The 13,230-nt window shown below is 39.7% G+C and overlaps 1 protein-coding gene across 12 annotated transcripts in view; it reads left to right on the top strand.

The window, feature by feature from the left end:
• LOC138755787 (serine/threonine-protein phosphatase 4 regulatory subunit 1-like) overlaps positions 1–13,230 on the top strand; it is an 82,211-nt gene that overhangs the window by 13,707 nt on the left and 55,274 nt on the right. For all 12 annotated transcript variants that reach the window (XM_069922401.1, XM_069922395.1, XM_069922397.1 and 9 more), the window contains 3 exons: positions 5,024–5,130; positions 9,732–9,874; positions 12,423–12,569. In XM_069922401.1, coding sequence (XP_069778502.1) covers positions 5,024–5,130; positions 9,732–9,874; positions 12,423–12,569 — 397 coding nt within the window. The remainder of the gene's footprint in view (positions 1–5,023; positions 5,131–9,731; positions 9,875–12,422; positions 12,570–13,230) is intronic.

Raw genomic sequence — 13,230 nt, 5'->3', positions numbered from 1 at the left:
CAGATTGCATAATTTTCCTCATGAAGCTTTGTAATTTTATTACAAAATTGTGATTTTTTTTGGTGGGGGAGGAAATGACAATATTTTCATGATTGAGTCAGGTCTTGACCAATATGAAGACCTAGTTTTGAAGTGATAGAACTGAGGGAAGGATTTAATGACAGGTATGTTTTAATATAAGAGTGGTGGGAATGAGAGATTGTTTTGTGTGAATAAAAATGAATTTGGCTCTATCAGGAAAAGCAATAAATTATTATTAGGCTCCATTTACAGAAGGGAAACAGGAACTTTTCAATTGATTTTAACAGTAGAAAATTGGAACAATTTGATGAGGTTTGGGTTCTGCAAAAGATTAATGGAAATAATAGTTCTCAGCCACATGAACACTTGAATGAGTTTAGAACTGCAGATTGTGGTAAAATAGATTTTTTTTTGTGTTCCTTCAGAAAATTTACATTTTTGCCACTTCGTATTTGAAAATTACTAATGCTTTCATTGAGAGCTAGCTTTTCATACTCCTGGGCGGCGCACATTCACGATGCAGGCAAACCGACTCGGTGTTTTTTATGGCTACAGCCGCGTCAAGATGGCGCTGCCCGGTTGGGGCTCCCTCGTGGGCCGAGGGAGCGCGCATGTGCGCTCGGTTGCATCGTCCTGTCATGGCCGCCATATAAGGCGCAGCGCGGGTTTTTGAAATAAAACAGTCGGAAATGAAACTGACTCCAGCGTGTAGTCTCTGTTCTCGTTTCCTCTTCATAGCTACCACTACGCTCCTGGATTTCTGTTGTGTTGAATGTGTACTGAGGATCCCAATCAACCCCTTTGTTCTGAACATTGTCATGAAGAGAACAAGGCTGGTGCTCAGAAAATGACTTGAAGACCTTAAATCCTTCCTAGAAAAAAAATTTTCATCCCATTGCTTCTTGGTTATCTTTTGCCCATGACCATTGAAATTGGTGAAAGATCATTAGGAGTAGTAATTAGAATTTAGATGTTATGCATCCAGTGGGGAGGGGGGTGCGGGGGGGGAGGAAGGAAGGACCTGTATAAGCAAGCAAAGCTGTTCATCATCAATCAACCTGTTGTCTCTGTTAGGAAACTCTGGCTCACCATAACCTCTTTGGTTACTTCAGAACTTTAAAAAAAAATGGGATGGATGCCAAGTGTTCTTAATCTAGAGATATTTCCTTTTTTTTAAAAAAAATGAATGTTGCATACAAGGGTAAATTAAACAAATGTAACCTTAAATTGACCACCTATGGACCAGCTCAAAAAATGGGCTGAAAAATGACAGATGGAATTTAATGTGGATAAGTGTGAGGTGTTGTATTTCGGAAGGACAAATCAAGAAAGGACATACACGGTAAAAAGTAGGGCATTGAGGTGTGTGGTAGAATATGGGGATTTGGGAATGCAGATATTGAATTCCCTGAAACTGGTGTCACAGTAGACAAGGTTGTAGAGAGATCTTTTGGAATATTGGCCTTCATAAATCAAAGTATTGAGTATAGGAGTGGGGATGTTATGCTAAGTTGTATAATGGTGAGGCCAAATTCGAGTGCAGTTTTGGTCACTTAACTATAGGAAAGATATCCACAAGATTGGAAAAAGTGCAGTGAAGATTTCTGTTGCCTCGACTTCAGGAACTGAGTTACAGCGGACGGTTAAACAGGTTATGGCTTTATTTCCTGGACTGTAGAAGAATAAGAGAAGATTTGATAGGATATTTAAAATTGAGGTGCCTAGACAGATTAAATGTAGGTCAGCTTTTTCCACTGAAGGTAGGTGAGATATAAACCAGAGGAGATGGGCTAAGGGTGAAAGGGAAAAATTTAGGGGGAACTTCTTCATACAGAGATGGTGGGAGTGTGGAACGACCTCCCAACTGAAGTGGTAAATGCAGGCTCAGTTTTAACATTTCAAAGCATTTGGACCGGTACATGGATAAGAGGGCTATGGACTGGGTGCAGGTCAGTGGGACTAGGCAGAATGATAGTTTGGCACAGACTAGAAGGGACTGTAATATTCTATGGATCCATGACCAAACAGGCAGTACGAAATGAGGTAAACCATGTGTATAGACTTCCATAAGTTATAAGTTACAAGAAGCATGGATTTGAGAACTGCTCCCTGAGGAGCTCTACTGGTGACAATAAAATAGTCACAAAGTATCGCCCTTTGTTTCCTGCCATGAACCAAATTCGGATCCCGAGGTTTTTCATGACCTCATGGCATTCATGGTATTGGCTATCGATGAAGCATTCTTTCAAAATTGTAAATATTATATAAGGAACATTGCAACCAGGTTTTATATCGCAAGATTTCATTTCAACTGCAATCTGACACTGACTAAATAATCTGTACTATTCTTGACAATGCAAATTATGCTAAAATATTAGCTAGGTCATTGGAGAGAGCTTTTCGTAGAAATGATTTCACAAGATGTTTGCATCCATTTGAAATGGCAGAAAAGCCAATGAATTCAACCAGAAAACAACAACATTCCAATGCTCTTGTTAAATTGGAGTTTAAGCAAAGATTTTGCGCTTCGTCTTCCATAATGTGATTCAAGCCCATAGCCCCCCCCATGAATCAATTGCTGTCACAGAGTCAAAACTGATGTAGCTCAATTAAATTTTTTTAAGCACGTTGTTTTGCAGCCCCGACTCCCGTATTTTTGTTTGAAACATCAAGTTGCCTGTGTCATGACTTGGGTATTGTAATTGGTTGTGGTGCCTCCGCACTAAAAGATTCTTCAGATCTGTGGTATTTGCCTTCGGAATTTGCAGTAAGATGCTGCCGGTTCCCGCTATATCTGCCAGCAAAGTCAGGATATGTGTGTGAAGACAGAGATTCTGAACTTCCTGACAACAAGTCATTGCTGAGATTCTGATTCAGTAGATTGGAGTCCAGTGAAATAGGAGGAATTTCCAGCATTTAATGCTGTCCTGTTGAACATGGTTTATCCATTTCAATAGAGAGGAACAGTTGCAAGGGACTAAAATAAGTTAGTTACATTTCTCTAATTGTTCATTAGTGCTTTTTTTTTTGTTAACAAAATCATAATTTGAAATTTTGATTTGTTTTTGAGTGTTTCGAATGTTGGAAACATTCAAAAGGATTAAGTTTTGACATCTGGTGATCACAGTGAAAGCATTTGCTTGTGGGTGAGCCTGCTCTGATTGCTCGACTTGTTGGTCATATACTACAGATGTTCCCAGATTTTTAATGCAGGAAAGGTCCCGTTTATTCAGGAAGTTTATCCTATGAAAAGTGCAGTATTTAAGTGGAAACGTGCTAGTTAGTCATGGATCATAAAATATAACCGATGGCTTGTGTAATGAGGAGAGGATTCCTTTGTTTTGTCATTGTATACAATTTCAACCGTTTGGAGGTAATCCTCTAATTGTAGAGTCTGACAATCAAAGAGCATGGAAACAGGCCATTTGGCCCACCTTGTCCATGCTGACCAGTGGGCATCATCTATCCTATTTTCTATGACATGGCCCATAGCTTTCTATGCCTTGGTGATTCTAATGCTTGTCTAGACAGTACTAAATGCTGCCAGTGACCCCTGTTTCCACTGCATTTTCGACAGTTTATTACAGATATTCGCCACTCTCTGGGTAAAAAGGGGATTTCTTTGGATCATGGGTATGCTTCTAAACCAAAATATAATAGCAGCAAAATAAAATAGCATCTGAATATTGTTCAAAATTTCCCTGCCCTTCAAGGTACCTAATTGCGATAGGAGTATGTGGCTAGCCGACTGAGTTGCATAGCAGTTGTCACACAGAGTTGTAACCTATTCAGAAATAAATTACATGTGTAAATTACATGTGTAATTCAGTGTTACAAGAATTCTGTTAAATTGATTTGCAATGAAATTTGCCATTTGTGCTGAGGTTTTAAAAAAATTGTTTCAAAATAACCCCATTTGATGCCCTGCAACTAAGTCAGTATGTGCTTATTTAGGTGCAGTACAGAGTGGAATTGGGTAAAAAGTGTTAGTACAATTAATTTTCTGAGTACTCATTTACTTCAAATGACACTTCCTATCTGAAAGTTTCCCAGTTTGCACAATGCTGTTCCCATGTTTTTGCAAATTTCTCCCAATTTTATGACCTAATCAGCTACACTGTTTAATTCTAAATGTTAACAATATTGTTAGAAGGTTCCAAATCCAACTGCTTGTTGCTGCAACAATGGGAAGCGTTTGCCTTGAAGTGATGAAGTTGTCTGGTTACCCTCCTCTCCTTCATAAAGAAATTTGTACTGGATGCTGATCTTGTCCCCCTAATCTATTCCCCACCCAAATGCTGACGGTCCCCCATCAAACCCGATTCCTATCCTTTCTGTTGTGCCACTCTCATGGATAAAATCCAGCAATTAGAAATTAATTTTGGCCCTTTCTGGATTAATGTCATATTGAATGCTGAGAGTTTGGCCTTTTGAAGATACAGTATTTCAAAGGCCAACTACTGTAAAGCAGCTGAAGATGTGCTGTAGTTTTTTACAAGTTCTTGACCTGCTTAAAGCAGTATCTACTAGTGCTTCTGCAAGACAATACTACTGGGAGGGATAGCATTTTGCTCTAGTTATCTAAGAATGTATGGATCTGAAAATTGATTTTAAACTTTATTTCAACTTGAATGCTTTGCCTATTGTTTCAGTGCAATGTAAAAGGGTTTTCCATAATATAAAGAATCCTTTAATGTAGCTGAGGAGAATAATATCTATACCTAGGCTTCTGCCAATGCTACTGTCTAATTTTTCATCAGAAAATTTGAAGTTATGACTTGGGTGAACTTCAATGAACTTGATTATTTTCGCTTAAAAGAATAACACCAGAAATCAGAATTTTATGCAGTTTTGTACAGTACCATGTGTATGTCTTTCTGTGTCTATTTTTTCTTATCAGAATTGTGTTCAGGAGTGGGAAAGAGAAAACGTAACATGTCTGTACAGCAGTATGGGGAAATGTAGAAGTATTTTGAACTTTAATTTTTTTTTTCTTCAATAGACAAATGGTAGCAAGAGGCTTGCTGGATACGCTGCGGGCAGTCAGCGATGATGAAAAAGACTGCCTTGCAGTGCTCGAGAGAATAAGTAAACTAGCAGAAGATCCAGGTAATCGGTGTACACAAGTTATCTATAATGTGGTGTGGAGTGTTTGGTAAGGAATAGACAGTTGACCTTAATTGATGTGTTTGTATCTTTTGATGTACCCTGATTGGTTCCCAGGCACATTTTCTTTCCCTTCTGTCCAATCAGGAATACTTGTGGCTGCAGTGTGAAAATGTTCTGTTTTCAGAATGTAAATAGAACCCAATTTCTGAAGTTGAATACAGTATGCTGCTGTACCATACATCATGTTTAATGTTAGACGCAGCAGGTGAATATAAATCTCTTCAATCTGGCACACTTGGGGTTTTGTTACCAGATGGCAGATTTTACAGAATATTGGACGTTATTTCAATTAATACTCAACTTCAATTCCCTTTTTTAGATGTTACCTGGTATGCAATAATAAATTTTCGAATGATGTTTGTTTCAAGGGAGAGGAGGGAACAACTAGAATAGTTTCAAGGGATCATGGAAACAGGGCTGCAGTGTGCTGGAGGGTGTATTGGAGTGGAGGACTTTAAATGAATGACGCATTTTTAAGTGTATATTTCCTTTGCAATTCCTGGAGCTTGAAGTGAAAAGGCCTTTCCATTTATTTGAATTTTTCTGGGGGGGAGGCGAACCTGGGGTAAGAGAAATGGTTGTGACATATTGACTGTAAAATTATGAAAGATTGGAATTTTTCTGTTTTCAAAATGTTTTTTTAATGGACAAAATGCTGCATGTGGCCTTGGAACTTTTTTGAGATTCCCCTTTGTAGAAATTTGGGCGGAATTTTTTAGATTCCGCAGTATAGTCTGCTTGAGTAAAACACAATAGTCCGCAGATACTGTGATTGAAGTAAAAACATAATGCTGGAGAAATTAGTGTGGGTCAATCAGTGTACTTTGTTTCGCAAAGATATATAATCAACATTTTCGTCTTGAGCCCTTCATTAAGTTGTGAGCAAAATGTATGTACATGCCTGAATAAAATGGTGGGGGGGGCTATTTTAAAAAATATACTGTGCTTATTCATTTCAAACTATGATTGCAATGCCATTAAAGTAATTCCCAGCAACCATTCACAACATGTTCTTATTAACCAGGATTTCCTTTGAGAGTATGTAATAAGTGCTTAGCACTGGGAACTTGCTTTTACTGCATATTGTGTAACTGCCCATAATTCTGGCTGATGCAATCCATTGTCAGGACTAGATTCTCTTCCGGTTACTGTAACTAGCATAGAGAATTTTCCACAAATTCCGTTTATAATTTAATTTTGCAAACTGGAGTAGATTTGAATAGGAAAAAGACAGATGGAATTTGTCTGTGATTGTTACTAGGTGTGCACACTTGTTTTGCCCAAAGGGCTGGAGCTTGGATTTTATCCTTGGCTCATAAAGGAAATGTATGTAATTAATATTCTAAATATTTCCACAAGAGTGTAATCAGCAGAAATAACATAAAACTTGGGAAACCAAATTGAGACATTCAGCTCGAATGGTCTTTACCTTTCAAATCATGGCTGATTTTTTTTTAAAGTTCCTTTCAACCCCATCCTCCTACATTCTCACCACAAACTTTGAGCCCCTGACTCTTCAAAAACCTATCAATCACTGCTTTAAATACAGTATACTCAGTGACTTATCTTCATTAGCTTCAGGCCAACTGACCTGACGGAAGAAATTTCTCCTCATCTAAAGGATCATCGTTTATTAAAAGGATGTGCACTCTAATCCAAACTCTCCCACTACAGGAAATATCTCCATGTCCACTCTATTTAGCCCATTCAATATTTAGAATGTTTCAATGAGATTCCCCCCGCCCCCACTCTCTTCCCTGGAATCATTCTTGTAATCCTCTTGATCCTCTCCAATACTTCTTCAGATTTGGGGCCCAAAACTACTAGCAGGACTTGAGATGTGCTCTGTAAAACTTCTTTGCCTTTGTATTCTAGACCTCTCAAAATGCATGCTAACATTGAATGTGCCTTCCTTATCAGAGTCAACTTGCAAGTTAATGATTAGGGAATCCTGCACTAGGACTCCCAAGTCCCTTTGGACCTCTGCTTTTTGAATTTTCTTCCCATTTGGAAAATAATCTACTACTTTTATCCTTCTACCACGGGGTGTGACTGCAAGTCTTCCCACGCTATATTTCATCTCCCACTTTGCTTTTACTTCCAACCCACCCAAGTCCCTCTGCAGACTCCCGACTTCCTCAATGCTCCCTGCCCCTCTACCTATCTTAGTATCATTCACAAACTTGGCCACAAAGCCATCAATTCCATCCTCTGAATCATTAACAGACAGCATAAAAAGCAGCAGACCCAACACTGGCCTCTGCGGAGCACGAATATCATGGGCAATCAGTTAGATAAGGCTCCCTTTATTACCATTCTGCCAGTTAGGCAATCTTCTATCCATGCTGGTACCTTTCCTGTAATATTAGTTTGTTTAGCTGCCTCACGAGTGGCACCTTGTCAAAGGCTCTATGAAAATCCAAGTAATCAACTACTGACTCTCCTTTATCTGTCTTCCTCGTTACTTCCTCAAAGAACGGCAACAGCTTTGTCCGCTGAGATCTCCCCGAAGGAAAATATTGCTGACTTGGGCCTATTTTGTGCTTTCAATTACCACTGAAATTTTATCCTAAATATGGGCTCTAGAATCTTGACAACTACTGAGGTTAGGCCAACTGACCTATAATTTCAAAGCTTTTGCCTCTTCATTATAGGTTGGAGTGACATAATAAAGAATCATTTCCACTTTATAAAATAATTTGAACTATTTAGTCTCATTGAGAAGAAACATTAGAAGACAACGTACATTCTTAATAAATGACTAAAATGTTTGTTTTTGCCCTACCCATTAAGTAAATAATTTGAGAGGAGCTTGTACTTTGCCACGTAACATGGAAAATGATATGAAAGGAAGTATATTGTGAATGCATATTCAAATTATTATTTTAGTTTTGTTTATTTTGATTAAATCCTTAATTTCAAAATGCACTAGAATGAAATTTGTGTGGCTTTGGCATTCGTTGAACTCCCAGTGGCCAACGTTTTCATTTCACACACCACGTCTGTCCACTGCCCTCATGCATTGTCAAACCAGGGCTATCAGCAAATTGGAAGAACAACGCCCAATATTCCATCCGGCATCAACTTCACCCGCTTCCATTAAACCCCACAGGGTCTATCTCTGTCTCCTTTCCTTCAGCTCCCCCCCCCCTTTCCTTTCCTCTCCATTCAGAGCTGTTTCCCCTCCCCATCACTTCTCAGCTTTTTTTCACTCTGCTGTCCTTCCTATATCGACCTCTTGCCTGTCAGCCTGTGCTCCTCTCCAGCCCCTTCCTCCATTCTCTCCTCTCCCCACGATCTTGTTCAGACACTGATCTGCATTTTGCTCACACCTTGACGAAGGGCTCAAGCTCAACATTGGTTACCCTTTACCTCCTGTGTGACCTGTTGCATTTCTCCAACACTTGGGTTTATTGCACATTTGCTGATTACTCTTTTCAGTGGGGATAGTCTTGAGATAGTGGATGAAACTGGCCCTTTGGCCCAATTTGCCCCCACTGACCAATGCCCACTTGTCCCAACTGCCTCTTTTTGGCCCATATCCCACTAAGCCTATATCCTACTGATGTGTCTGTCCATATGTTTAACATCGCAATAGACCTGCCTCGGCCACTTCCTCTGGCAGCCTGTTCCATGCACTCAACACACCTGTGTATGTACGTGTGTGATCCAAGGAATAAAGCCCTCGCCTGCTCAACTTCTCCCGATAGCTCAGGCCCCAAACTCTTGGCAATATTCTCTAATCTTCTCTGCATCCTCTCCATCTTGACAACACCTTTCCTTTAGCATGGTGACCAAAACTGAACACAGTGCTCCAAATGTGTCCTCTCTAATGATGGGTACAACTACAGCATGACATACCAACTACAATCCTCAGTACTCTGAAGGCCAAAATCTGTTTTGACCACTCTGTCTACTTGTGATGCCACTTTCAAGTTATTATATAAACTGTACTCCTGGATGCATCTGCTTTCCCCAGATCCCTACCACTCACTGTGCAGGTACTACCCATGTTAGAATTCCCAGAATGCAACACCTCACATACTCTGTATTAACTTCCATCAACCATCCCTCTTCCTACCTGCCCAACTGATCAAGATCCTGCTGCAATCTGAGTGACCATTTTGACTATCTACAATACCATAAACGTTGGAGGCATTTACAAACTTGCTAATCATGCGACGAATGTTTTCAACTAAATCTTTGTTATAGATGACCGATAGCAACACAAACAAATGTGTAACAAAAGAAAAGAGAAAATCCAGTGAAAATTTGAATGTCAAACGCCACAAAAACAGGGCAGTTGAAGAAAAGAATTTCTGCTGTTGCTTATCAACTTTATAAAATTCTTGACATTTCTAATGCAGGTCATTTAAGTATTAAGTACGACTGCTGTAAGCTATTTTTGCACGTCTATAATAATAAAAAAACTTCCCTTCAGAATGCAATCTAAACTAATAAATCATTGCCTGATAAGTTATCAGAAGCACAAGTTATCTTATTTGCTTCTGGTTGTGTAATGCGCGCAATTCTCTTTACAGAACCAACTGTTCGTGCAGAGTTGATGGAACAGGTGCCTCACATTGCCATATTCTGCCAAGAGAACAGGCCTTCAATTTCTTATGCTTTCTCCAAATACTTGTTGCCCTTCATGGTTCGATGCCTTGCGGACCCCAACAACCAGGTAGAGCCAAAGAACACTTTTAGTCAAAGATTTTCTATCAATTGATTGCAAATCTGTGAAAACTCCTGGTGTGTCCAAAACGTAGACCTGTTCAAGTCGTGCCCTGTTTCTGATTTATCTATTGTAATATTGCTCCAGAACAGAAAGGCAAGCTGGTTAACTGCTTGGGTTTTTTTTGTTGTTGCTTTTATTAACTACCTCCATCTTTCCTCTGAAGCTTTGACATAGGGAGTAGTTGTTTGATAACTGTGGGAGTTATCTAATATCTTGTTTGCAACCAATTAGTTCTACTTGGTGTTTTGTTCTGGCTGGGACATTTGGATTAGATCCAAGACGGGATCCTTGCAAACAGGGGTCCCAGAGGAACTGCATATACCTCTTGGTTAGGAATTTGGGGATTTTTCACCATTCCTTTACCTCCACTGCAATGGTAACCCATCCCTCTCAAGTTTAGCTGACCCTGTTTTGAGCCATTTGGGCTGTAATTACCGAATCTTAATTTAATGGACACCTGACTCCCAGAAACACAGTCCTGGGTAGAGATGACCATTTTGTCAAAAGGAAAGATAACTCACTGATTCTTGGGAATCTCTGACCCATTAAAGTGGAGACGGAGCATTATTAAGAATCTCAAGGTCAAGCAGCAGGGTGACTCAGAAACCTTGTGTAAACAGGTGCAAACATCTTCAAACTGCCCACCGCCTTCCCAACTGTGGAGTGGGCAGTTTCCATATCAGCCTTTTTAGTTACTTTGGATCACAAGATGAGAATAAAAGTAAATCATTCTCTGTCTTGAGGGACAAAGAGAGGTCTCCCATGCTGATAGTCCAGAATCTGACCAATACATTCCAAATGCACAGAAATCCTACACCCCGAGTATCCTTTTCAGTAGTTCCCAAACCTCAGATGTCAGGCTTACTGACCTATAATTTCCTGCTCTGTCTCTTTTTTTCTTTGAACAAAGGTACAAAATTAGCTACTCTCCAGTCATCTGGGACATGTCACAAGTGAGCACGCAATGATCTTTGTCGAGGCACTAGCGATCTCTTCACTTGCTTCTTTCAATAACCTTGCCCAGGGTACTTACCCACTTTAATGCTCCTCAAAAGACCCAACGCCACCTCTTTCTTGATCTCAAAATACCCAACTACATGAACATTCTCCACGTTATGCTCCCAATCACTAGCCATGTCTTGATAAATACTGATACAAAGTATTAATTTAATACCTTGCCCGCTTCCTCTGGCTCCAAGCATAAATTCCCTCCTTTGTCTTTGAGTGGGGCTATCCACTCCCTCTTCATCCTCTTATTTTTAACATTGGGATTCTCTTTAGGCCTACTCACCAATGATATTTCATGGCACCTTTTGCCTTGGTAATGCACTGCTTATCTTTCGTTCAATATTTATTCTTTCAGGGCCCAGTCTGATTGTAGCTTCCTGAAACTTGGCTTTCCCTGACTATGTTCGCAACCTCTTTGTCTCTTACCTTGCCATCCCTACATGCAGGTCCTGGACTAATTAGTTGGTTCTTAAACCACTCCAACATTTCGGCCAAGGAAATGCCCGAAAATGGCAGCAGCCAGTCTACTCCCCATAGCTCCTGGCTAATCGTGTCTTGGTTCACCCTTCCCAAATGTAGTAGTTTTCTACAAGCTCAAAGTTTGTCCTTCTCCATCACTGACTTGAAAGTTAGAGAGTGATCACTGTTCCCAAAACGTTCCCCCAATGGATCTCTGATCACCTAGACTGACTCATTTGCCAGTATGTCAAGAATGGCCTCTTCCTGCTTGGATTATCTTCATGCAGCTTCAAGAAACTCTCCTGGATGCACTGAACAAATTCTGCCCCATCTGAGCTTCTAGCACCAAGGACATTCCAGTCAATATTGGGGAAATTAAAATCTCCCACTGTGACAACACTGCAGATTTTGCAACCTTCCATTATCTGTCTGCACGTCGGTTCTTCCACCTCCTGGTGTCTATTTATAAAAGTAAAACTCTGAGTGATTGCACCCTTGTTAGTCTGATCTCTGCCCACCTTGCCTCAATAGTTGAACCCACTTTTTGTCTGAGTGTAGCTGTGACACTCTGCCTGATTAGCAATTCCACGTCTCTCCCTTTTTATTCCCCTCCTTCTCTATCCCGTCCAAAAGAACAAAACTGAGGACCATTGAGCAACCTGTCCTGTCCCTCATGCAACCTTGTCTGTCTCATTCCAAGTACTGATCCAGGTTGCTAGTTCACGTGCAATTATTTGTTCATTGCATTAGTTTAATACAAGGAATATTTCAATACTCCTTGCATTAAATAAACACACTTTAGCCCTGAGTCCTACTGGAATACTTCATTTATTCTTCCTTTCTGGCTTGCTTGTTGTTGCATCTATCATTCCCAAAATTCCATCATTTGCTGCCCTCTGCTCCGGTTCCAACCCCACTACCTTTCGAGTTCAAGCCAGTTGATTTTTTTTTTAAAAAAAACAATTCTAGTGCACATTTTTTAAACTTGTGATCTGATGACAATCTCATGACATTTGTTTATTTGTAGGTGAGAAAGACCAGTCAGGCAGCCTTGCTAGTGGTATTAGAACAAGAAATAATAGAAAGATACGATGTGGAGACCAAAGTATGCCCAGTTCTACTCGAACTGACTGCTCCAGAAAGCAGTGATGATCTGAAAACAGAAGCTGTAGCAGTAAGTAAAGTTCCTGTTGTTTTAAATGAATATAAATTGTATGACTAAATTTAATGAAATTGTTCATTCAGAGCTGGACATAAAGACTAGATAAAAGAAAATGTTTGTGTATTAAATAATGTGGAATGCTTAAAAGGGAGTTGTAATAGTAGTTTGATCCATGTGGGAGATACGATGGTTTGATCGATGTAGGAGGTGAAAAATAAAGTACAATGCAACCGATTATCTGAAATCCGATTCTCTGAAATACTAAATTATCTGAAAAAATTTTGGAGCTAAACTGACCAGGGTCGATGGGCGGCATTGGTGGGGAGGTGATTGGCGGCAGCCAGCCTTTTTTTTTGGTGAGCATTAAACATTATTTTGATGCTTAAAAAGCCTTCCCTTGTTGTTTGTTGTTGTTTAAACATTGATACAGTGATTTTTTTTGGAGAACTGGCCATTTTAAAAAAAAAGCAAAAGGTTTATCTGATTTCGGCCCAGCCCGATCATTTTGGATAATTGGAATATACTGCAGTTAAAATGGTGATGGGGATAAATAATGTCAGATAAAATAGATCAATTAATTCACTGATGTGATGTCACAGATTAAGCATAAAGCGAACAAAATCAGAATTTATTGTCATGAACAAGTCATGAAATTTGGTGTTTGCGGCAGCGT

Source organism: Narcine bancroftii, chromosome 2 (genome assembly GCF_036971445.1).
Source record: "Narcine bancroftii isolate sNarBan1 chromosome 2, sNarBan1.hap1, whole genome shotgun sequence".
Lineage (NCBI taxonomy): Eukaryota > Metazoa > Chordata > Chondrichthyes > Torpediniformes > Narcinidae > Narcine > Narcine bancroftii.
The sequence above is the reverse complement of the archived record's forward strand: the minus strand, read 5'-3'. Positions and strand labels throughout refer to the sequence as shown.